The sequence below is a fragment of the Tamandua tetradactyla genome, chromosome 10, assembly GCF_023851605.1.
Source record: "Tamandua tetradactyla isolate mTamTet1 chromosome 10, mTamTet1.pri, whole genome shotgun sequence".
Lineage (NCBI taxonomy): Eukaryota > Metazoa > Chordata > Mammalia > Pilosa > Myrmecophagidae > Tamandua > Tamandua tetradactyla.
The window spans coordinates 17,642,623-17,667,013 of record NC_135336.1 but is presented as its reverse complement, the minus strand read 5'-3'; the positions used below and the strand labels follow the sequence as shown (position 1 = coordinate 17,667,013).

The 24,391-nt window shown below is 50.0% G+C and overlaps 1 protein-coding gene and 1 long non-coding RNA gene across 8 annotated transcripts; one reads left to right on the top strand and one right to left on the bottom strand.

The window, feature by feature from the left end:
• Window positions 1-574: 574 nt before the first annotated feature.
• On the bottom strand, window positions 575-13,706 carry ZDHHC19 (zDHHC palmitoyltransferase 19). 7 transcript variants are annotated; one of them, XM_077118009.1, is made up of 8 exons: window positions 13,463-13,706; window positions 12,985-13,106; window positions 12,460-12,599; window positions 11,412-11,584; window positions 10,846-10,951; window positions 6,396-6,481; window positions 5,853-6,064; window positions 575-943 (listed from the first exon to the last, which is right to left on the bottom strand). In XM_077118009.1, the coding sequence occupies exons 1-8, from the start codon at window positions 13,585-13,587 to the stop codon at window positions 903-905; spliced, it is 1,005 nt and encodes a 334-aa protein (XP_076974124.1). In that variant the 5' UTR covers window positions 13,588-13,706; the 3' UTR covers window positions 575-902. The 7 variants fall into 7 exon arrangements, with proteins under 7 accessions (XP_076974124.1, XP_076974121.1, XP_076974125.1 ...); XM_077118006.1 differs by having other exon boundaries at window positions 575-939; XM_077118010.1 differs by having other exon boundaries at window positions 575-939; window positions 5,860-6,064.
• LOC143648269 (uncharacterized) lies at window positions 4,760-14,804 on the top strand. Its single transcript, XR_013158477.1, has 4 exons — window positions 4,760-5,104; window positions 10,548-10,961; window positions 12,969-13,037; window positions 13,445-14,804. It is a non-coding gene; the product is annotated as an uncharacterized LOC143648269 (long non-coding RNA).
• The last annotated feature ends 9,587 nt before the right edge of the window (window positions 14,805-24,391 follow it).

Below are 24,391 nucleotides of genomic sequence, written 5' to 3'. Positions count from 1 at the left end.
TCCAGCTACCAAAGGACAGATGAGGAGGTCCAGCGTGACTGAGGTTCAGACAAAGGACCCTGAAGGCCATGGAATAAGCCTTTCCATGGCACTGAGTCTCTTCCCTGGTCACTGGATTGGGGATTCCCAGGCAGTAAGGGCAGCCATGAGGACCACCCAGGAAACCCTGTTCTTGCAGATGAGATGTCAGCCCAAGAACTACCCAGGGCTCCCTGTTTACAGTCCAGGCTCTGACTGATCTGTCACCTCATGGTGGGGTTGTGGAAAGAGCACCAGGCCCCAGAACTAAGGAACCCTGGGGCCCGTCATGGCCTCTATTTGGCTGTGTAATCCTGAGGGCTGAAGCACATGGGGCTTATTGAGAAATAAGGGACGGGGCTAGATGTTCAGTAGGGCCCCTTCCGGTTTGGGAATATTCTATTTCAGCAGCAAGATTGCCCCAACCAGTGGGGAGATGGGCACCTGGCTCGGGGGAGGGAGCAGACAAAGGTGCCCTGTGCAGACTTGCCTTTAGCTGGGCTGAGAATTCTGTTTCCACCCCCAGATCCAGGGGCTTCCAAGAATCACAGTTGAAAGTTATTACTTGAAAGTTGTCAGTTTACTTCACATTCTTGGAACCTGTAGTCCAGGAAAAGGTAGGGGTGGGGGAACGGGGGTGGGGGTAGAGAAGAGACAGCAGGAGGGAGAATGAAAATGAAAAGAGGAGGAGGAAGAGGAAGAATGAGGGAGAAGTGGGAAGAAGCAAGTGGAAAGGCAAGGAGAGGTGAGGCCAGAGACAGACACGGAGTGGAGAAAGGAACAAAGACACTGGGACAGGACTGAGAAGCTACAGGAAGAGGGGAGCCCGGAGGTGTTGGGGAGGGCTGAGGTTCTGAGCAGCTGCCCCCACACAGGGCTCAGAATCAGCACAGCTTTCCACTTCCATCAGCCTGAGACACTCTGCCTGGCCACAAAACAGAAACAAAAAAGGTACTTTCTTAACAAGAAAGTCCCTCATCTGGGTTTGAGGGCAATGCTGTTGGGTGGTCATCTTAATTTTCTCTCGAAGAACTTCCCCCCAGGCCCCCCCGATCCCACTTGGCCTTGAGACACCAACGTTGGTTGATTTTCTGTAAAATGATGACATCAATTGTCCCCCCAAGAGACAGCACCCCTCACCTTTGCCACCTGGCCATAAGGGAACCCATGCCAAACTGGGCAGAAGCAGGCCATGGTAACTGGCATCCCAAGGCACCGAGCAGGGCACAAAGTTCTTACTCATGCAGCACTTTATTCATAATGTAATGGTAATCACCACTAAGTACCTACTGTGCACCAATCCTTGCGCCAAGCTCCTGACATGCCTTGGACCATTAAACCTAACTACAACACTAGGAGATATTTTTAGTCTCATTTTACTGTGGGGAAACCAGGTAGTCTGGCTTCAGAGCTCATGTCTTGACCACATGTACTGAAATAAAATATAGGTCCACAAAGAACCACAGTGTAAAGGGCTATAGAGGTTCTGGCTCTGCCATTCAGAAGCTGTGTGACCTTGGTGAAGTCGTTTGCTCGGCGCTGGTTTCCTCATCTCTAAAATGAGAATAATACAAGTAAAAACTTCATAGACTTGTCGTGAGGATTAAATGAGATCATATGAACCAGCACAGGCCCTAGACTGCTGCCCGATAGAGGTTTTGTTGCCCAGTAGAGGTGAGGGTCGGCTCTCCCCAGCAAACCAACAGTCCCTGGGCCTGCTCCCTTCGGGGGAAAAATTAAAGAGAAAGGATTCAGGTTCTGATGGGGCATCTCCTGGGTACCTGTGCCTTGTGACATGGTAGGATTCCGGGTCCCTGATCCCATACTGGGGTAACCGCCCCCCATCCCCACACACCCCAGCCACCTTGGGTGGGGCAGGCAGGGCAGGGCAGGGCAGGGCAGGGCAGGGCTGAGCAGGCTGCAGCAGGCGGCATTATCGCTCCCAACACAGGGCTGCAGACAGAGTTAAGACCAGCCTTGTTATCGGCTTCCCGGGCCCTGTGCCGAAATGCACTGCCAGGCTCTAACAGACGGCGGCGGGAGAGCCTGGGCCTGTGGTCACTGCCCAAGCCCTTGCTGGGAGAGGGAGCCTGGAGAAACTGATGCGTGCCCACCAGACATTCCCCACGGTGTCATCCTAAGTTGTCACTTTCCACTCTGGGCCTCAGTTTCCCCATCTGTGAAATTGGTGGTAGTGGGGAAGTTGGATGAGGTGGACCTTGAGTTCCTTCCAGCTCTAGAAATTTAGGATCCTAGGACCATCTGTGAGAGAGACAGGATTTTTTCACTGCTGTTTACAGGTAGGGAAACTGAGGCTGAGCTGAGGGAAGTGACTTGGTCACACATTAGCTGGTAGCACAGCTGAGACTGACATCCAGGTCTCCCGATTCCCCGCCCAGTGCTCTTCCTACCCACACACCCCGACCTCCTAGAAGGTTCATGGAATGAAGGTCTGGAGATGGGCACTGCTTCTTAGCTCCCCATCCCTGTGTCCAGCCCACTCCATCAGGCTCTAGGGGTTGGCTGGGAATCCTCGGAGGGGCTCCAGACATGTGGGCATCCAGGGATAGCAGAGCTTCCTGTGATGGGGGAGAGTAGGCCGCACAACTGGGCCCTGATAACGGGCCTCCCCTTATCAGTGGGCCAGGGACTGGGTGGGGTGCATCTCAGAATCAAGGGTAGATGTAGCAGAAACGGGGAGGGGGTGGAAAGGGACTAAGGGTGCAGCTCAACTGAGACCTCCCAGCCTAGCAGGAAAGAAGCCGTCCGTCCTGAGAGTGACCCAAGGCTCAGGGACAGCCCTGTGTGGGTGTGTGGATATGCGTGTGTGTGAAAATCAAAAGAGAGGGGTGGGCCAGTCCTACTTACCCCTTGAGGAGAAAAAGCCTGATCCAAACGGCTCTAGAAATCCTAGACATCCCAGGCTGGGGAGGACTGGAGAGGCCCAGAAGCTACATCCCAGAGTCAGAGGTTTTTCCTTTTGAAAGGGTCAAGCCCTCCTTTGAGTGTCTGAGCAAAGCTACGTCTACGCCCAAGGGGCCAGAGGGAGATGACTCATGCCCGGCCTAGGACTTGGGCAGTCTCTGCCAGAGACTGGGAGAGTTTCCTGCACACCTGAAGGCAGGGCCCTGTAAGTGTGGTCCTGGTGACCCAGGCAGAGGGCAGGGCAGGCTTGGGACAAGGCCTCTCCAGATTCCGGGGCCTGGCCTCCCTGGTCCCCGGTGCTGCTGGGACTCAGGGCAGGAGTCCAGGTGCTGCTCGCCCACCCAGTCAGTTCCACGAATAACTCCCCACAGTGATCCACATCCAGGCCCTGGCCAAGGTTCCTGTGTCCCCCCCCTTCCTCTACTCCAGGCCGAGGCTGCCCACGGGATGCCCATTTGGGAGTGGGGCTTCCCCCACCTTCCCCTCACTGCTCTGTGGCCTCCGCTGAACAGGAGACAAGAGACACAGATCCACAGACACAGAGATACACGTGGGTTCAGGGACTCCAAAGGACTCATTTCCCACTCTCACCCCCATGTTTCAAAACAGAAGGAGACAGCATCAGCATTACATGTAAATGAGGGGTCCTAAGTATTTTAAAAGTAGCCACTGAAGCCATTTACAAAATGCAAGGCCAAAGCAGAGCTGCCTTTTGTATGCAAATAAATACCCTGAACCCTTCCCCAGGACTCAACCCTGAGTTACCCCCAAGGGGCTTGGGCCTGGGGAGATATTGGGACCTGGACAAAGGGGAGCAAGAGAGAGCTGGGGTTGAGTGAAGAGCTAAACCAGTAATCCTGAAAGTCAGAGTCAGAAAGTGGGTGAGCCTGGGGCTGGGACAGGGAAGGAGCTGAGGTCTCCAGAGACTGTGGGAGGTGGGAGGAGTCTCGTGGCAGGGCTTGGGGATGGAGAACTGGACAGAGGTCCTGGGTCTTAGGTCACCCACCCCCCAAAGCTGGGCAGGAAAGGCGGGCAAAGGGGATGGGAAGAGCTCATCCTCCCCCCGCCCCCGCCCCCACGTTTCCCCACACACGTAAGGACACATCCCAGGCCCCCAGGGGATGTTCAGCTGAACCCTTTGGTGGCCCCATCTTCCTCACACACCCTGCTTTTACCCAGATAACAACAGTGGCCATTACCGGTTGCAAACAGCATGGCTCGCACCCAGCCTGGCCTCCTAAGGCAACACTTCTGAAACTTGTGGGTGGCAGAATCACCTAAAAATTCAGATTCCTGCCCTCCCTCCCTCTGACCCCGAGATTGATTTGGTGGTCTGGGGTTGGCTGGGGTAATTCTGAGCCGGTGGTCCTTAGTGAAATACCAGATGGTCTCATACTTGCTGCATTCCTTGCGTACCTACTGTGCGCCCGGTGCTTTGCATGAACCACCGCATCTCATCCCCTGACCGTCTGCCAGGAAGATGACATTATTCCCATTCACAGGATCACACACGGCCACCAGCAGAACCACGGGTTATCGTGCTCTCTCCCCTACCCTCATCCCCATGCCCGGGGGCAGACCCAGGGCCGGCTACAAGGCCTGGAACCCACCACACAGGAAATGGACCAGAACCAGCACCTGACTCCCCAGCAGGAGAGAGGGCCCAGGGAGAGACAGTTATAAAAGATGCAACCTAGACTGCGATGGAGAACCCGACCCCGCCTCCGCGGCCCCAGCGTCTTGCCTCCTAGCCAGACGGCCAGCCCCCGCCCACCCGGGAGGCGCCCGCGCTGTTGGGCTGGACGGGGCCAACCTTGGCGAATTCCCGGGCAGCGGGCGCCCCCTGGAGCCAGGCTCAGGAACGGCAGGGCGGGAGGTGGGCGTTTCCCCACTTTGGCCGTTTTTCTCCTCCATCGTCTCCAGCCCTTGCTGGGAGGTGGGCCACGCCAAGCACTGTGGTTATTACTGTTGCCCCATTTGAAGGACCGAGAGAAACGTTAAGTGACTTATCCAAGACCACGGAGCTGGCCCAATTGGCGTCCTGAACCTAGGTTTCCGGGGCTCTTCCCTCCCAGCTGCTCTGAGGCTCACCCGACCACGTCCCCAGGCTCCCTCCCACCCAGGACAGATCACACAGCGGGACAGCTGTGTGGGATGGCAGGTAATAGGTAGCTAATGGGAGTTTGGGGTCTTAGCTCCTGCCAAGGGAGTGGGCCAGGGCAGGCCAGTGGGCCCTCCACGCAGGGCTCAAGAGATGAGATTCAGCTGTAGGTGCTCCTGGCATCACTGGGTATGAAGGGGCAAGAGGAAGACCGAGTCTCTCCTGGGGGACTCCAGCAGCAGGGGCAGCACAGGGCTCGTGTGGAGCTAAACACGGAGTGGGGGTGGGGGGAGGCTCTTCCAAGCCCCTGTCCGACAGCTCACAAGCCCACCCTCAGGGGAGTCACAAACTGCCCAAAGCCACTCCATTGCACCCCATCCCTCCACTCCACACTTCTGACAGAGCAAGGGAGTGGGCTGGCACCACAGTGCAAGGCCCTGGTGGGGGGCTGTAAGGTACCCACCCCCACCCCGCTCCAAATGCTCCATTTCCATATGCTCCATATCCTGGGCTTCTGAGTAAAAATTTCCTTTAAATAAAGGAATCCCTCTTCCCGAAATTATAAACCACTGGGCTAGCAGTCTAGCTAAGGAAATTGAGGCCCCGAGAGGGTGAGTGACTAGCCCAAGGCTAGTGAGTGGCACAGCACCTTGTCTTTGTGTCTTCAGGGTTGCCTGGGCATACTCTAGAGGCTGGTGACCCTGCTCCCAGCACTCCTGGTGCTGCAGCTTCAGGGGCCCCAAATTGTGGCGGCTTCTCCCACACCTGGACACTCCACAGATGCTCCTCTCCCAGCACACACACATACTTCTCACCTCCTGGAGGGCTGCAGCTTCGCCACTCCCCGGGGGACCCTCCCCTGGTTTGTAGAGACTCGGAGATTGGAACTGGGTGCCAGGCCCATACACAGGGAGGGCCGAAGAACCAAGAGCAGAGGGGCACGTTGGGGAGTGCAGGGTCTGCATAGGTGCCCAGTGGGGCCCCACCACTCTCTGCAGCCACACAGCTTTGGCCATGTACCTGGGGAGCAACAGGCCAGATACAAGGAGTTGTAGCCCTCCCCGGCCTGGTCCCCCACGACCCCCTCAGCTCGAAAAACACACAGCCTAGGGCCCACCCCGTGGGAGCTTAGGCCAGTGGCATCTAGGCTGCAGCACTTCTCCACCACATTTCTTGGGATCAAAGACCCACAGAGCCAAGGAAATGGGTACGTCTAGGAGACTCCCACAGTACCCTGAAGAAAACCCCAAAGGAGCAGGAGCAGTGAGCAGAGGGGCAAAAGGAGACCAAGCTTCACCCCAACCCAAACAGCCCCAGGTCCCCTGCTCAGGCCCCTGTTTTGTCAACTCACTTGGGTCCCAATGGTGCACAAATGGTTAAGTACCAGTTTCTGGCACAGCCCAGGTCAAAAGGGTTGTATCCCTGCAGGTATTGGCACTGGAGGGGAGAGAAGGCAGGAAGAGGGGCTCAGTCAGCAGCAGGGGGCAGGCCACCTCCCACTGGCCCACTCTATGCCAGTCAGTTCAACCAGGGCTCAGCCCACAGCTGCAGCATCTCTGGGGGCAGCAAGACTCCCCAGGCTGGGAAGCTGGGAGAGTGAGCCGAGGTCTCCTTCCTTCCCTGGCTGCCAGGCAGAGCGGCCTCCCCCTGCCCACTTGCGAGCAGCTCTCCCCAGGTGAATGCTGACCCTGCACCCACTTTCCCTACCTTCTCAGGGATTCCCCCCACATCTTGTACCCCCAAGCCATATCCTGCCCCTGTCCATCTCCATCGAGCACACACATCCTCTTATGATCTCCCCCCAGATATACATTCACGTATTCCTTTTGCTTCTTAACTGCCCCAAAGACAATTCCACATGCCCTTTCTTCTCCACTTTCCCACCTCTCATTTTTTATTTTTGCTTCCCCCTCCCCCCAAATTTGTGCTTTCACCGAATTTCAATACATAAAAGGGCAGTTGTATGGAGGCCTACTCACATTTCTGAAACCAAAATCAGATAGCCCTGGAAAACCTGGGCTGAAAGCCCTGCGCACAGAGCAGTCAGAGTCAAGCCCAGAGGGCAAGCCCACCCCCAGTTTGCAGTCTCAGCAGGAGTGGAGGTCAGGGGAAGGATTTGGGGGTTGGAATATGTGAAGAATGCCTGAAATAGGTGTTGCAGATAATAGGAGAGAATCCTGCCTAAGCAATCACAGATGCAAACCACATTCGGGTCCCTCGAGGCTGGAGTTCCTGGATTGGGAGGGTCCCACTCTGAGCAGTGGATGGAGGCAAGGCTGGGCACATGGCATGACCTGAGGTTAGAAGAATCACATGATGTGGGGAGGGGGATGCTGTCGGGAGAGGCTGAAATGATGGAATGAGGCTGGAGAGAGAAGGACAGGCTGACCACAGAGGCTGATGAGTAAGGACTAAGCAAGAGTCACGGGTGGGCTGGGGACCAAAGATGGGTGTGTGAAGTGGTTGAGTGGTGGCTAGAACGATGGAAGGCGCAGACCTAAAGGGCCCCCCTTTCAGCGGTCTCAATGGCTCCAGCCGTTCCCTCTTCAGTGCTGCCCACCATGATTTTCATAAAACAGCCTGTAGTCAAGTCATTGTCTTGTTCAAAGAACATCACTCTCACCAATGCTTGGAGGTCCAAGAGAGTGTAATAAGAAAAGAAAACGAAGTAAAGCCATAGAAATTGTAAAGGAAGAAGTAAAACTGTTCTGATTCACAGATGACACAATTGTCTACGCAGAAAATTCCAATGAATCAACAAAAAAGCTGCTAGAACTAATAAGTGAGTTTTGCAAGACTGCAGATTCAAGATCAATAAAAAAGAAATCCATTGTATGGATAGCACAATACTTCCTGATTGTAGCACAATAATGTCAGTACACTGAATGAAGCTGTATGCGAGGATGATAGAGAGAGGAGGGCTGGGGGCACAAATGAAACCAGAAGTAAAGATAGACGATAAAAACTGAGATTTTAGGAATGCATAGAGTGTACAATGACAGTGACTAAATGTACAAATTAAAAATATATTTTTGCATGAGGAAAAAAAATCCATTGTATTTTCTTATAATATTGAACAAATAGAAGTAAAAACTTTAGAAAACATTTACAATAGCACAAAAACATGAAAAAACTTAGATATAAATCTAACAAAAACTTAGATATAAATCTAAAAAAATGTTCAAGATCTATATACCAGAAACTACAAATATGCTGATGAAAGAAATCAAAGATGACCTAGATAGAGAGGTATTATACCACGTTCACGGATGTGAAAATTCAGTATTGTTAAAAATGTTGAAACTTCCCAGACAAATACAATTCAATACCATCACAATGAAAACCTCACAGATTTTTTTTAGAGATTGAGCAGCTGATTTAAAAATGTACCTAGAGAAATAAAATAACTTGAATAGCCCAAAGAACTTTTTTTTCCCCAAAGTTCTTTGAAAAGGAAGAACAAATTGGAGAACTCGCATTACCTGATTTACAATAAAGCTAAAGTCATCAAGACAGTGTGGTATTGGCAAAATAGAAAGCCCAGAAATAGACCCACACATATATGGTTAATTGATTTTTTACAAACATGCTAATTGATTTTTTACAAACATGCGAAAGAAAGTCAATGGAGCAAGGATGGTCTTTTCAACAAATGGTACTGGAACAATCTATAGGTAAACAAACAACAAACAAACATCTCAAACCCTACCTCACACCATATATAAAATTTAACCCAAGATGAATCATAAATACAAAGTATGAAACTACTGGAAGAAAGCATAGGAGAAAATCTTTGTGACTTTGGGTTACATGAAGATTACTTAGTTATAACACCAACAGCATTACCCATAAAAGTAAAGAAAACTGATAAACTATATTTCATCAAAAAAATTTTAAATCTCTTTAGAAGACACTGCCAAGAAAATGAAACAACAAGCCACAGACTGGAAGAAAATGTTTGCAAAATGCCTATTTTGTGTATCCAGAATATATAAAGAACTTTAAAACTCAACATAAGAAAACAGCACCCTTTTCTTTTTTTTTTTTGCACGGGCAGGCAGTAGGAATTGAACCCAGGTCTCCGACATGGCAGGCAAGAACTCTGCCACTGAGCCACGGTCACACTGCCCCAGCCCAATTTTTTAAATTGGGCAAAAGACTGGAATACACTTCACCAAAAGATGCAGAGATACCAATAAGAACAAGAAAATGTGTTCAACATCACTAGCTAGGATGTATTTGTTTGGAAAATACAAATTACAATCATAAACTACCACGATACATCTATTAGAATAGCTAACATTTAAAACACAAAACAAAACAAAACAAAAATCAAACAAACCCCCAAAATGAGCAATGCTAAGAGTTGGTGAGCATGTAGAACTGGCATCCTCATACGTTGCTGGTGGGATAGATACAACATGTCACAGTCATTTTGGAAGACAATTTGGAAGTTTCTTAAAGAGCGAAAATTCTGAGGAAGTCAGAGTCCTTTCTTTTGGCTCTCAAAACTGCAGATGTTTTGGCCCACCTGTTTGACTCTGCATTTGTTTCCCAGTGAGATGGGGTTCCAAAGACAGAAAACAAAACCAGCACTGTCACTTCTAGGTATTTACTAAAGAGAAGTGAAAGCTTATGTTCACATGCCTGTACATGAACGTTTATAGCAGTTTTATTTATAATTGAAGAAAAAAACAAACTGGAAACAACCCAAACATCCTTCACTTGGTGAATGGGTAAACAAATTGTGGTACAGCTCTATAATGCAATACCCTTCAGTAATAAAAAGGAATGAACTAACGATAACAGGGACAGCATGGATGAATCTCAAACGCATTTTGTTAAATGAAAAAAGCAAGAGTCAAAAGGCTATGGTTCCATTTATATCACAATCTTGAAAAGGAAAAACTATAGAGACAAAACAGATTTGTGGTTTTCAAAGACTGCTGGTAGGGAAAGGAGTTAGTCAAAGGGGCAGAAGGGAATCATCTGGAGTGATGGAACTATTCTAAATCTTGATTGCAGTAATGGCAGGACTGCACACATTCATCAAAATGCATAGAACTGTGCATTAAAAAGGGTGAATTTTACTGCATGTAAATTATACCTCAAAAATCCTGACTTCAAAAAGATCCTACCATGGTTCCCAGGTTTCCACTGTATCAAAACTAAATTCTACGCCTGCCTTTCAGGTTTGTTTGTTTATTTTAATTGGCCAACCCCAGGCAGACAATTTGATTTCCTAGGCGACCTTCTGCTCCAATGAGAAGTTTCCTCCCCGTCCCATTACTAACCTTGCAGTCTTTCACACTTCCTTGCTTTTTTTTGCAAGCTGTGCCTCTCACCTGCGAGGTCCCCTTCTGTCTTCTGCCCCACTACAACCACTAAGTGCCACGCCCTACCTCTCCACGGCGGTCCTCGCTGAACTGTAATTTCCTCCGCCTGTGATTCTGTGCTCCTCAACTCAGCAGAGTCCCCCCTCACAGTGTCATTCTGATTTCAGGTTACACAAGTGCAGCATGCAGCCCTAATCACCTCTACGCCCACCCCTGAAAATAATGTACACCCAGTCTAGGCCGCCTCGGGCACTCTGTGCCGTGCTCTGGCTGGAGCGGGCAGCGGGTGCGAAGGAGCACGAGGAGTGGGGAGAGACCACTGACCTCCAGGAGGAGGCGACCTTTCAGCGGCATCTGAAGAGATGAGTCTGAAAGGACTAACGGGGCACCTTCGGGAGAGGTCCGGAAGGCGAGGGGGACTACTCGCAGCCCGGCGTCCAGGCGCCCCCGCTCGGCCCCGCGTACCTTGCCCTCGTAGGAGCGCTCGGCCGCGCTCACCGACATCGCCTGGATCAAAAGCAGCAGGAAGAGCGGGACCAGGAAGCCCGAGGCCGGCACGGCCACCACGATGCTGTGCGCAGGTTAAGGAGCTGCGCCGCGAGTCCCGGCCTCGACTCCCGCCTCACTTGCCCCGCCCCCGTTTAGCCCCGCCCCCAACCAGACCTGCGCATCCCCTCCCAGCCTCGCCCCCCATCTCACTCGCCCCGCCCCCAAGCCCCGCCCACAACCGGAACCGAACATCGTCTCCCGGTCACCCCCTTCCCGCCCCACTCCGCGTAAACCTCTTCCCACCGTCCTGTCGCCCTCCCGTCCAGGTCCCCGTTCCACCTTTAGGACCCCTCCTTGACCCTGTTAGATTCCCAGTTCTTTGTGGTTCCTCCTCCGAGCCCCCTGACCCCACCCACTCACCCTGATCTTCCCAATCGGTACATCTCCCTAACCCCGCCCACCATTAGCCCCGCCCCTCGCGGCCCCGCCCCTCTGGACCGTCCCAGAACCCCCACGTGGACCCCGCGGTCCTGCGTGGATACGCGATGGCCTTGTCCAGAGAGAAAGGCAGGTGGGTCGTGCGCACCAGGAAGACCAGGCAGGTGGCCAGCACGACGCCCGAGTAAAGGCATAGGGACAGCACGAGCAGCATGAAGAAGCGAAAGTTGCGGTGGCCAATGCAGTTATTGACCCACTTGCAGTGGTGGTCAAAGTCCTGGGCGAGCCGTAGAGGGGACAGGCCTTGAGGACCCATCCTGTGGGCCAGCCTTTATGGCCCCCGAAGCCTGAGGCCTTCCCTTGTCCCCCGAGGCCGCCCTAACCCTGCCCTTGGCTCCACCACCACCACCAAAACTGGCTCCCACAACCCAGGGAGAAGCTGAGCCACAGAACTGCCAACGCTGGCATTTCCGTGGTTGAAGCATCATTAGGGCTTTGTGGCTCGTAAGGTGGCCCATAATGTCCTTAGAGGCAAGCAGCCCACCTGGTCTTCTGTGAAACAACAGCTTGGAAAAACTTTGGGCAGGACCTAGAATATCTCTTGGTCCTCAGTTTTTTCACCCTTTAGATGAGGGTAATAATTTGGGGCGATAAGGACTGGGCTTCACCCACCTAGCCAGCCTCTCAGGGTTGTCAGGACCAGAGAAGACTGTACACTTGTGAACCTTTGCACGTGTGCATATGAGGAGCACTGAGAACCAGGAGACCCTCTGGTATGCACATCAGAGGGGGACGTAGAAGGCTCCCTAGCCCAGGCCTGCAGCCAGCACCTCCCTCAGGATATCAGATATCTAGTGTCAGGGAGCCTGGGACAGGGGCAGGGGCTGCCTTTCCTCCAGTAAGCTTGACCGGGCCCAGCCCAGATGCAGATGCTTTCTGTGTGTGTGAACACCTGTGGGGGCAAGGGCCAGCCTCCCAGGACCAGTGCAGGCAGCCCCAAGGCCTTACCAACACAGGTAACCAAGAGTGGCTGTGAGTGACTGCCACCGTTGGCCTTAGCAGTGCCTGAAGATGGTTTCACTCCCACCCCGGGCTCCACCGTAAGGGGGGATCCCAGTCTTGGCCAGGTGAGCAGGTGAGAGAGACACTTACCTCCACGCAGATGTTGCACCAGGGGCAGTGGTAGGTCCGGGGAGGCCGGTGGAAGCAGCACTTCTGGCACCACTGTAGGCGGAAGGCCCTGTGGTTCACCCACACCACATGCACCATCATGGGACCATGCTCGCTGGAGCCTGGTAGGGCGGCAGGTGCCCAGTGATCACACACTGTGCCACACAGGGGCAGCCGTACAGCAGACCTGGGCCCAGGAAGGGTAGGGAAGAGCTGGGCCAGGGAATCGCTAGTCCCCACTGAGAGAACTGAGTGGTTATGAAGAGCAGGCTGGCTTCCCTTCCTGTCTTTCCCAGTCCTTCCCTCCAAGAAAACTGGAGGAAAACCTCCAGAGTTCTGTTTCTTTCACACCTCAATGGCTTGGGAAAGGAAGTGCCTGAAGTAGGCCTATACAGTTGAGGATGTGGAGAGGCAGGGGGGTCTTGAGGTCCGAGGAGAGATGGGAGGGGCACTTTAGGAATCGTTCCGGTAGGCGTGACCCTTTCTCCCAGGGGTCTGGAGCCTCACCTCGATGCAAGATGCCAGGGTCTGAGAAGTTGAGCGAAACCAGACTGAAGAAGGTGAGGACAAAGAGGAGGCCCGTGATGATGGGAAAGGCCCACTCCCCGTTCTGGGCCAGCCACCTGCAGCTAAGACCAGAGCCTGACTCAGCCTCGATCTGGGGCTGCTTAAAGCTCCCCCAGGGCCCAGTCCACCCGGATCAGGATCCACAGGCCGTAAGAGCTGCTCTGAATATTCAGGCTAATGGCAGAGCCATAGAAGCCACACCAAATGTCACTATGGCACCAGCATTACCAGTCACCTGCAGCTCCCCAAATGTGCCACGCATTCCATACCTCTGTGCTTTTTCACATTCTTTTCCCTCTGCCTAGAATATCCTTCCTTCCCTGACCTGTCTCTTCTGCACTTCCTCCAACCCAGTACTATAATGACCTGTTTCCTTTTCTGTCTCTATGAAACCTGACAGCTTGTGTGAGAGACTCACGGGAATGCGAAGAAGAGGCCACTGAAAACAACCAGCAGCACGACATTGAAGGCAGCGAACAGGCTGGGAAGCATCCAGGGAAACGGGACCTGTGGTGGGGGCCGGGGATCCTTTGTGAGGGGCATGACTGGGCCTCCTGAGCCCCTGGGGGAGAACAGGACCACTCCAGGGCTCCCTCCCCCTGGCTGGCTCCCAGAGCCCCATGGCCACAGAGGCCTCAGAAGCCACAGCCCAAGGCGAAAGGGAAGCAGCTCCAGTGTGACATCACAGAGGCCGAGGAGAATGCGGGCCGGGGGTCCTCAGCAGGGCTGTCTGCAGCCTGCTCTGGCTGCTTCAGGGGACTGTCACTTCCACACATGCTGGGGACTGAGATTAGGGAAACACTTGGGGAGAAGTTTGCTGATTCCAATTTCCCCTGCAGGCCCAGTGCTAAGTGAAGCAAACAGTGCTCATTGTTCCATTTTCTCCTTTTTCTTGTTAGAAAATCACACTTTGGGGGAGGGGGCATCAGTCTTAGCTAAATAATTCCCCACATTCTCTCATTTCCATATTTCCCTCGTTTTCATAACACAATTCTGGTCAATGAGACATAGTGGATGTCCACTGAGGATTTCTATAAAAATTTTTGCCTTCTTGATATAAGGGGAAAAGATGCAGTTGGCACAGCTCTGCCCCCTTCTTCCTGTCTTGAACCTGGACATGCTGGCTGGGGACACCACTTTGGTCCCCTTGGTCACTGTGCTGACCGACAGAACTTGATGGCGTGGTTGAGCTGCTGCCCAACCCTGAACTGCCACCTCTGAGCTGCTAATTATGTCAGAAAATACATTTTCATTACCTGTAACTGACATTCGTCATTTATTTTGGCCACTGAGCATGCGAATCCATTTGGGTTGGGAGGATTCCCCACATCATAAATCTTGATGAGGGACAGAGACCATTTCCCCATTCCAATTGGAGCTGAAAATGCCAGATATTCACTTTCCCAGCCTCCCTTGCAGCTGACGCACAGGCTGGTGACCCAGGCACCACTGGACAGAGAAACCCATGCTGAACCCTGTCTCAGAACTGTGGTGTAGGAGGGAGGATCTCTCTCTGGTAGGAGCTTAGTCCGGCTGAGAGATTGAGTCCTCGATAAAAGTGGCTTTAGGGCTAAAGGGAGGTGCAGGGCTGCAGTCAAGTTTCTGCGCAGAAGTGGCCGCTGAGGCAGCCGTGGCTCTGAGTCCTTGGTCAGAGCGGTTTGGGAGTGTGCTTGGAAGCTCAGCCTCAAACCTGGTCTCCAGTCCTCTCAACCATGCTATGAGCTACTCGGTGTCCCCTTAAATAAACTCTTCTTCTGCTTCACCGGCCTCTGTCTCCTGTTACTTCAAACAAGAGCCACCAGAGTAGACACTGCCCTATCCCAGGGCCCTGACACGCAGGTCACCAGAACTATTTCGTCCAGAAGCAGGCGACTTCATGAACTGGGACTGCTGGCCAGGGTTGGGGGAGTGAGAATTCACAACATGTGATCGAATGATCCAGATGAGGGAAATCTGATTGTGATTGGTTGTCTCAGAATACCGTTGATACAGTTTCTAATGTTTTATTTTCTGATGAGCATACAATAAATTCTTTTTTATACTTTTTGTGCTATCTCCAAGCCTTCAATTTTGCAGGCTATGACCATGGCTCTGACAAAGTCAGACTTTCCTGATAAGTGTTTATAGAAATATATATAAATCTTTCCCTGATTGACATATTAATCCAAAATATGTGATAAAATGATCCAACTTGAATGATCAAGAGATTAAACTTTTCAAAATACTGATTTTCCTGGGCCTGCCCCATCAAGATCCAGGCACACATATAATGTCCAATATGCTGTGATATAAGCCTTAATGTAGAAAACTGTGAATATGTATTATGGGCTAATTAATTTTCAGGAAAAGTTTTAAATGATTCCCTAATAATTTGAATTCAGAGAAGTGCTTTTACAAAAGTTTAAGCTTGGGAAAATTACAACTCTCCTATAAAAAGTGATGTTGAGTTAAATTTTACCTAGTCTAAGCACAATACTTTATACATATTCACACTATTTTTTTTTTAAATTGGGCTCAGCCCTGTTGCCTTCCTCTACCTTCCAAAGGTGGTTGATCCCCAAATTACTCCTTAATAAATATCCTGTGTGCTATTCTCCAGAATCTGCCTCCTGGGGAACCTAACCTGCAACAGTCTGTTTCTGGATATTTTGTTCCATTCAACTATTGATTCTAGCACTATATATATATTTTTTATTGTAGCTTTATAATTCAGTGTTTTGTATCCAGAGCTGTCATCATCTGAATCCTTGAACTTACCATCTTATGTAGTAAACAAAAATGTGATAGCACAAAAATATTCGTTAATGAACTTTCTTGATAAATGAGTCCGCACTCAAATATCTCCTTTCACTTAAAATTAGCTCTCACCTTTCCCGTTCCAACTGCAGCATGAAACAATGTTAGCTGCAATACAACGAATGTTCATTCCAAAGTGAAATTGCAAATCTTGCAAAAAGGGTGAAATCTCACGACATTGATAAAAGTGATATTAGAATACCTTTTTAAACATTTTATTAATGTGAAATATACATACAAAAAGCAACAAATTTCAATGTGCATTTTAACAGTTAGTCATAGAACAGATTTCAGAGTTTGGTGTGGGTTATATTTCCACAATTTCAGATTTACCTTCTAGCTGCTCCAAGACACCGGAGACTAAAAAGAAAAACCAATATAATGATTTATATTCATTTGTTAAATCCTATCTTCTCTCCTCCTGATCTTTAGGGATATTTTAGACACACCCATTCTAACTTGTTTCATGTTGAAAAGTGGTGCAAACCATATGGGATGGGGGATAGAACTGGTTGATGTTCTTGGAGAGATTGTCACCTATGATTTCAGGACTTATCTGGCCTAGGAACCATCTGAAGGTTTTAGGTTTCTGAGTTTCTGAAGAGTAAACTCAGTGCATGTAACTTTTGTAGGATCTCAGATAAAGCCCTGGGTGTGCTTTAGGATTAACAGGAATAATGTTGGTTGGGATTGGCAAACTTTGGCAATTAGCAATGGCTAGCTGAAGCTTGCATAAGAGATAGCCTCTCAACTCTATTTGAACTCTCTTAGCCACTGATACCTTATTCCCCCCTTTTGGTCAAGAAGACATTGTCAATCCCCCAGTGCCAAGGCCAAGCTCATCCCTGGGAGTTATGTCTCACTTTGCCAGGGAGACTCACACCCCTTGGACATCATGTCCCACATAGCAGGGAGGGTAATGATTTTGCTTGCAGAGTTGGACTCAGAGAGAGAGAGGCCACATCTGAGCAACAAAAGAAGTTCTCTGGAAGTGACTGTTAGGCATAATTATAGGTAAGCTTAGCTTCTCCGCTAAGAAAATATGTTTCATAAAGGCAAATCTCAAGATCAAGGGCTTGTTAAATCTGCTACAGACGTCATCTTCTTCAACTACCAGATAATCTAAGGCAAAGCAGTTCTGGTAAATAGCAGTATGCAGCAGAGTATTTTGTTTGGCTAGCATTGATGGTTTTATTGGTTATGATCTCACACACAGCCTGTAGCAGATCAGGTACCACAGATTCATGTTGGTGACTGGACGGCTTGGTTTTTTGAGCTGGATTTTTTCAACGAAATAAGAACTGGAGGCTGTTGGTGGCATCAGTTTCCAAGGGCTGGGCCGGCCAGTGCTCTGGCTTGGGAACATTTTTGACACTGGAGTGGTGAAGCTAGGAGCTGTGTCGGATTCCCTTGACAGCGGAGACTGCAGTTAGCCGGACCTGGTGGGGTTCTGACCACTGGGGCTGCAGTGGCTGTTTGTCCCACTTTCTGATGATGACCCAATCACCAGGCTGGAGAGAGTGGACTGGTCTGTCAAGGCTGAGGTGTTTTTCTTATAGGCAGGAAAAGGTTTTTCCAGGAGGCAGAACGTAGTACAGACAGTACACAGGAAAGAGAGTGTATATATTTAGATAGAAGTTTATTGCTTACTGTTCTAGTTTGTTAGCTGCTGGAATGCAATATACCAGGGACAGAATGGCTTTTTAAAAGGGGAGTTTAATAAGTTGCCAGTTTACAGTTCTAAGGTTGAGAAAATGTCCCAATTTTAAAAAGTCTATAGAAATTTCCAATTTAAGGCATCCAGGGAAAGATACCTTGGTTCAAGAAGGCCGATGACGTTCAACGCTTCTCTCTCAGCTAGAAAGGCACATGGTGAACATGGCGGCGTTTGCTGGCTTTCTCATGGCTCTACCAAAGGGACTCGCTAAAATGTTTCCTCTTTTAAAGGATTCTAGTAAGCAACTCTACCTTCAATGGATGGAGACATACCTCCATGGAAATCATCTAATCAAAATTACCACCCACAATTGGGTGGGTCACATCTCCATGGGAACAATCAAAATACTCCCACCAAGCAATATTGAATGAGGATTAAAAGACATGGCTTTTCTGGGGTCCACCACAGATTCAACCCCACGCATTCCACCCTTTGGACTGCAAAAAGACATGCTTTCTCCAAGTGAAGAATACATTCATTCCATAACAGTATTAGAAAACCTTAAACCATTTCAGTAATTATACAATACAAAGTTAGAAACAGTATAAAATCTCATCAAAGTTAATTACAGCCATAGTTTGTCCTAAGACAAAATTCTCCTCTGGCTCTGGACCTGTAAAACTCACAACAAGTTATTTACTGCCAACATACAAAAGAGGAACATTCATAGGATACATATACCCATTTTCATAAGGAGGAAGGAACACAGGGGTCACAGGACCCAAGCAGTTTCGAAAACCTGCAGGGCAAAGTCCATTAGATTTCAAAGTCTGAGAGTCATTTATCTTTGGGGCTTTAGAAATTGGCAGTGCTACTGAATACAGCCTTGGGGGACTTTGGGGAGATCACCTCTTACCCGGCTCCACCCTCTCCAAGAATTGGGACTGCATCCGGGCTCTCTGCCATCTCCCAGGCACATGTTCAACCCATTCATGTGGTGGCAACCAGGCTCTCCACAAACCCCAAGGAATGGGCTTCACCCTCTCCAAGGCCTGAGGCGGCATGACTCTTCCACTGCAACGAGGTGGAAGGCCCATCCTCTTGCCTTTGGGGCAAACTCACCCTCTCCAGGTGCTTGGGTGGGTCCGCTCTCCTGGACCGAGGCTTCTTGACTTCAGACCCTAGCCTCCATAGTTTTGCCTCTGAAGTTATTTTTCCTACAATGTGTCCCTTCTCTGAAACCCCCAGTCCAGACTGGCAGCAGCTGTGTTTATACAGGTCCCACAGGACTCTTGGCTTTCTATACAGTAGCCTTGGATCATGCCCATCAGACATAAGGAGTTTCCACAAATTCTTCCTGGATAACTCCATGTCTGATCCTGGCTTTCTCTGAAATGGCTGGCTGGTTCCACATTTGGCCAAATCTTCATGTGGGGCACTATTCTCTGGGGTCTCCCTTCCTGGAGGCCCAGAATTTTCCAGAACTTCAATTTCTAGTTTATTTGTATCCAAGAGTTCAGTTCTCAGCTTATCTCTTTCCTGTCGCATTTCACTATAAGCTGTGAGGAGAAACCAGGCTGTACTTTTGACATTCAATTTGGAGATCTCTTCTGCTAAATATTCATGGCTTTTAAAATCTGCCTTCCAGCCAAAGCCACTAGTCAATTTTACCAGATTATCTGCTATTTTAAAACCAGGATCGCCTTCCTTCCAGTCTGCAATAGCACATGCCTCATTTCTGTCTAGAGCCTGGTCAGAATTATCTTTAGACTCTATGTTTCTACCAACAGTCTCTTCTAAGCATTCTAGGGCCTTCTCTATCAGGCTTCTTAACTCCTCCAGATTCTTCCCCTTATCCATTTAAAAAGCCGTTCCAACATGTTTGGTATCTGCAAACTGCAGCAGCACCCCACCTCTCTGGTACCAAAATCTGTTCTACTTGCTAGCGGCTGGAATGCAATATACCAGGGACAGAATGGCTTTTTAAAAAGGGGAATTTAATAAGTTGCTAGTTTACAGTTCTAAGGCCAAGAAAATGTCCCAATTAAAACAAGTCTATAGAAATTTCCAATTTAAGGCATCCAGGGAAAGATACCTTGGTTCAAGAAGGCCGATGACGTTCAACGTTTCTCTCTCAGCTAGAAAGGCACATGGCGAACATGATGGCAGCGTTTGCTGGCTTTCTCATGGATCTACCAAAGGGACTCTCTAAAATATTTCCTCTTTTAAAGGATTCTAGTAAGCAACTCTACCTTCAATGGGTGGAGACACACCTCCATGGAAATCATCTAATCAAAACTTATCACCCACAATTGGGTAGGTCCCATCTCCATAGAAACAATCAAAATGCTCCCATTAAAGGACATGGCTTTCTGGGTCCACCATAGATTCAACCCAGCACACCTACTATTACTTCCTCCTCCCTCAGCTGATTACAGGAAGGCCAAGGTCTGCCAAACACTTACTCAAAGGGGGAGAGCTTCAGTCTGCTTTTGGGGGTTAGGCAGACTGTGGTCAGCGCTTTGGGCTATTTAAGGCCTGAAATTGACAGGTTTTTGTTTGGAGGGTTTTCAGAGTCCAGTTCATTCTTTCAAGCATGGCACTGTCCTGTGGGCGTAGGGAGAGTTTAGTTTCCAGTTGATGTTCAGGGCCTTGGCAGTTTGCTGAACAATGGAGGTGACAAATGGGTCCTTTGGTCAGCATTTAGGTACTTGAGAAGTCCCCATCTGGGGCAGATGTCTTCTAGCAGATGGTGGCACACCTCATGGGCTTTTGCAGTTTGGCAGGGGAATGCTTCACATCAGCCAGAAAACTGGCAGACAAATATCAGAGGGTAGCGATAGCCGAGGGTGTGAGGCAGGTCGGTGAAGTCTATGTGCCATTGCTGACCTGGGTATAGGGATGGGTTGAACAAGTACTTTCTGGCCTCTCGGGGCTCTAGTTGGATGGTGGGTTGGTTCTTTGGCAGCTGAGGCAGTAGGTGATAAGTTGCTGGAGAATGGGTCCTACTGGTGCCAAAGACCTAAAATAGCAGAGCCACATTTGTAGGAGTTTTTCTTTACCCAGGTGGTGTAAACTGTACATTTGGGAACAGACAGCCTGGAGGAGGAGCTTGGAAATCCAAGTGTGTTTGGTGTGAGGGTGGATTCGCATGAGTCTGTCACTTTGAAGCCTTCATAAGCTGCCTGCTTTAAATCTTCAGCTGAGTATTCAGGGAGCTGTGAGGGAAAAGAAATGACAGGATAGGCTGAGACCCTTGGAAGTTTGGTGGCGGCCGGCGCTGTGTGATCTGCTGCGTGGTTGCTTCTGGACTCTTAGGGTATCAGCTTTTTGGTGGCGGGATAGGGGAACAAGTCCAGTTTCAAGCGGGAGGAGAACTGCAATAAGGCAGTGAGACACTGCCCCGGCATATTTAATTGGGGATGGTTGTTGATCAAGCAGTCCTTTTTCTTTCCATAACTGGGCAAAGACATGCAGGATTCCCTAGACATACTTGCTGTCAGTGCACAGGTTTATTTGGAGGGCCTGTCCAAGATGAAGGGCCTGGATGACCGCCTCAAGTTCTGCCTGTTGGGCAGACACATTCGGGGAGAGGGTGCTGCTGGCCATGGTATTTAGTGAGTCATTTACAGCTGCCCATTAGGTGTACCTGGTGCCATTTTTCAATGAAACTGGAGCCATTGGTGAATAGCTGAAGATTAGGATTAGGAATGGGGTGTGTAGAGAGACCCTCTCAAGGCTTAGTTTGGAGGTCAATGCTGCAGATGCAGTCATGACTGGTAGTTTCTGGATCTGTGGGGTGCAGAGGCACAGAGGGTGGCAGGGTTTAGTCAGTCGGAGGCTTGTAGAGTAACCTCAGGGTGTTCAAGGAGAATGGCTTGACATCTGAGGAGATGTCTGCTGGTCGTCCAGGTAGGTCCTCGAGTTGCAAGAACATTCTGAATAGCATGGGGGGAGAGGATGGTTAGAGGTTCTCCAAAGGTGAATTTTTGAGCTTCCCAGACAAGCAGGGCAGCTGCAGCGATGGCCTGTAAGCAACAGGGCCATCCGCTGGTAGTGGCGTGAAGTTGTTTGCTGAAGTACACAATTACCTCAGGGCTACAAGATGAGTCTCTACAGAAGATTCCTCGCGCCAGCCCTCTTCCTTCTGCCACAAAGAGCGGAAATGATTTTGGGGCAAGTGCAGAGTCAGAGCCGAGGAGAGACGCTCCTTAAGCTGGTGAACCCGATGAGCAACTTCACCAGGGACCGACAGTATTGGCAACTGGAGGTTTTCTGCCTCAGTTAGGATATTGTAAAGGGGCTTGACTGGAGTTCCACAGTCCCAGATCCAGAGTCGACAATAGCTGGTTAGGCCGAGGAAGGACTTGGGTTCTTTTGTTGTGAATGGGATAGGGATGTTGCAGATGGCCTTTACCAGTTTAGGGGCTGGTAGGCATTTTCCTCAGTCATGCCCAAGGAATTGGACTTTGGTTTGAGTGATTTGAGCCTTTTTCTGGGACATCCGGTATCCTCAAATAAGATAGTGGCCTGAGCACCGGCAGAAGTTGTAGGAGAAGCCAGGAGCAGATCATCTACACACTGGAGAAGTTTGAGTTTTGATGGACAGTCCCATTCTCAGAGATCGGCAGCCCGAGCTTAGCTGAACAAAACAGGAGAGTTTTTGAATCCTTGGGCAACGTGGCTCGGAGAGGTCAGTCAGGCCGAGAGAAGTAAGGAATTTGAAGATGAGATGGCTTTCAGGGTCCACCAGAATGCAGAAGAAGGCATCCTTCAGATCTAACACCATGTAGTAGTGAAGTTGGAGGCTCAGGATGCTGAGCAGAGTGTAGGAACCAGCCGCAGATCTGTCTGGACGTTGACTGCTCTTAGGTCAGTACCACGCAGACTTCACCATTCTTTTTTGTTGTTGTTGTTGTTGTTGATGGCCTGAATGGGAATGTCCCATGGACTGTCAGGAACATGGTTCTAGGACTCCTCCTTCAAGCGGGTGGGATATGAGTTCCAGAAGGCCGGGGATAAGGTCGCTGTGGAGAGAATACTGGCGAAGGCGAATGGGCTGTGCTCCCGCTTGACGGTGATACAGATGGGAGCGGCAGTGACAGCTAGTCCAGGGAGTCCTGTTTCCCAGACCTGGGGGTTGAGTTGGTCAGAGACCAAAGACAGAAGGTGACCGTAACCAGGCTGGCGTGAGGTGAACCTCTTCAGAAATCTGTTTCCTGCTGGAAGTTTACGGTGATATGGCCATCAGGCTCACAGGAGATGAGAGCTCAAGTTTTACACAGGAGGTCTCTGCCCATTAGCTGATGTGGGCCTTGGGTAAATACAGAAAGTTTTTCAGTTTCTCTGAGATTTGGGCTGTAGACGGGGGTGCTTTTCAAGAGAAAGACCATTTGGCTTCCTGTGGCCCTGTGGACTGATAAGGTGGACTGTACAGGCATTGGGAGGGGCCAGCAGACAGCAGACATGGTGGTACCAGGGTCTATGAGGAATGGCAAAGTTTTCCCGGCCACCTGCAAGTTTATTAGGTTCAGCAGGTGGTCTGGGCCCCTGACCCCATCACTCATCTTCTTCCTCCTTGAGGGCCATTAGGTTAGGTTGGGCCTGGGGAGCTCCCTGTGCCAGGGCATGCTGGTTTCCCCGGTCAGAGACTTCTCCCACGAAGGTCTCACATTCTGGCCCCCCTGTGCTGCTTGGCTAGGCAGGAACCCTTCCTGTGGCTGGTTTGTTTGCAGTAGGCACGTTGGTCTGGTGCCAGGAGAAGGTGACCTCTTTCTCCCACTTTGAGTGGCGGCGTTTCCCCGGGAGCTGATGATTCGCTGTTAGTCTTTCCTATTTCCTTGACTAGAGACCTGGTCAGCCATTACCAGGCCTTCCAGCGCTTTTATTTTTCCAATAGCCTATTCTGAAAGCTTTTCCGAGCCTCCTCTGAGAGGGTGGATAGTGTTTACAACCCCACCAGGCATTTCAGTTAATTTGCGACGGATGTTGGGGACGGATGGGTTAAGAACAGGTGTTTTAGAGTAGGCTCAGCAGCCGGCGGTCAGGGTTTTCACTAGTGTGGGTGCAGATTCAGGGCGCATCCCTGAATCTTTGAAGGAATTGGGTTGGGCTTGCTTTTTCATCTTGATAACATTCCTCTACCCAGTAGGCCAGTTTTTGGTGCAAACTACACTGGCCTCTGATCCTTGTAAGAAGAGGTCTGGAAAAGGAGCCAAGCACTGAACAGGGGAGACACAGGCTTGGCCACTTTGAGATTGAGTATTATCATTAAAGTCCCAGTCCGGGTCGACCTCCCAGGTGAACTGGTCATCTACTGGCCCGTAGCGGGCGATGTTGGCTTGGGAGCTTGCTAGTTGGCGGGCATCTGAAACAGTCTGGGAGATTTCTACTTCCGAAAACACAAGATTAGCCAAGGCTTTTAGATCCCCCCAGGTTGGCTTGTGAGTGGTGAAGATATTTCAGATAATTTCTACCACCAGTCAGGGCTGGAAGCCATAGGAGGCATTCCTGAAAACCATACAGTAATATTCTTCCTCAAACTTCCCAGTCTTGTCTAGTCACATTATCCAGGCATTTAACGAACTTATATCAAAAGAACTTTTAGGTAAAGGGGAAAAATTCAACTTCCCCAAGCGGAGAATTCTTGATATTCTCACAAGCAGTGAGGACAACCAAAGCAATAGGCTGAGCCCTAATCTTGGAGTTTGTTCATATGAAACTTAACCCCACAAAGGATAGGCTAAGCCTACTTAAAATTAGGCCTAAGAGTCACCCCAAGAACCTCTTTTATTGCTCAGATGTGGCCTCTCTCTCTCAGCCAACACAACAAGCAAACTCACTGCCCTCCCCCTGTCTACGTGGGACATGACTCCCAGGGGTGTGGACCTTCCT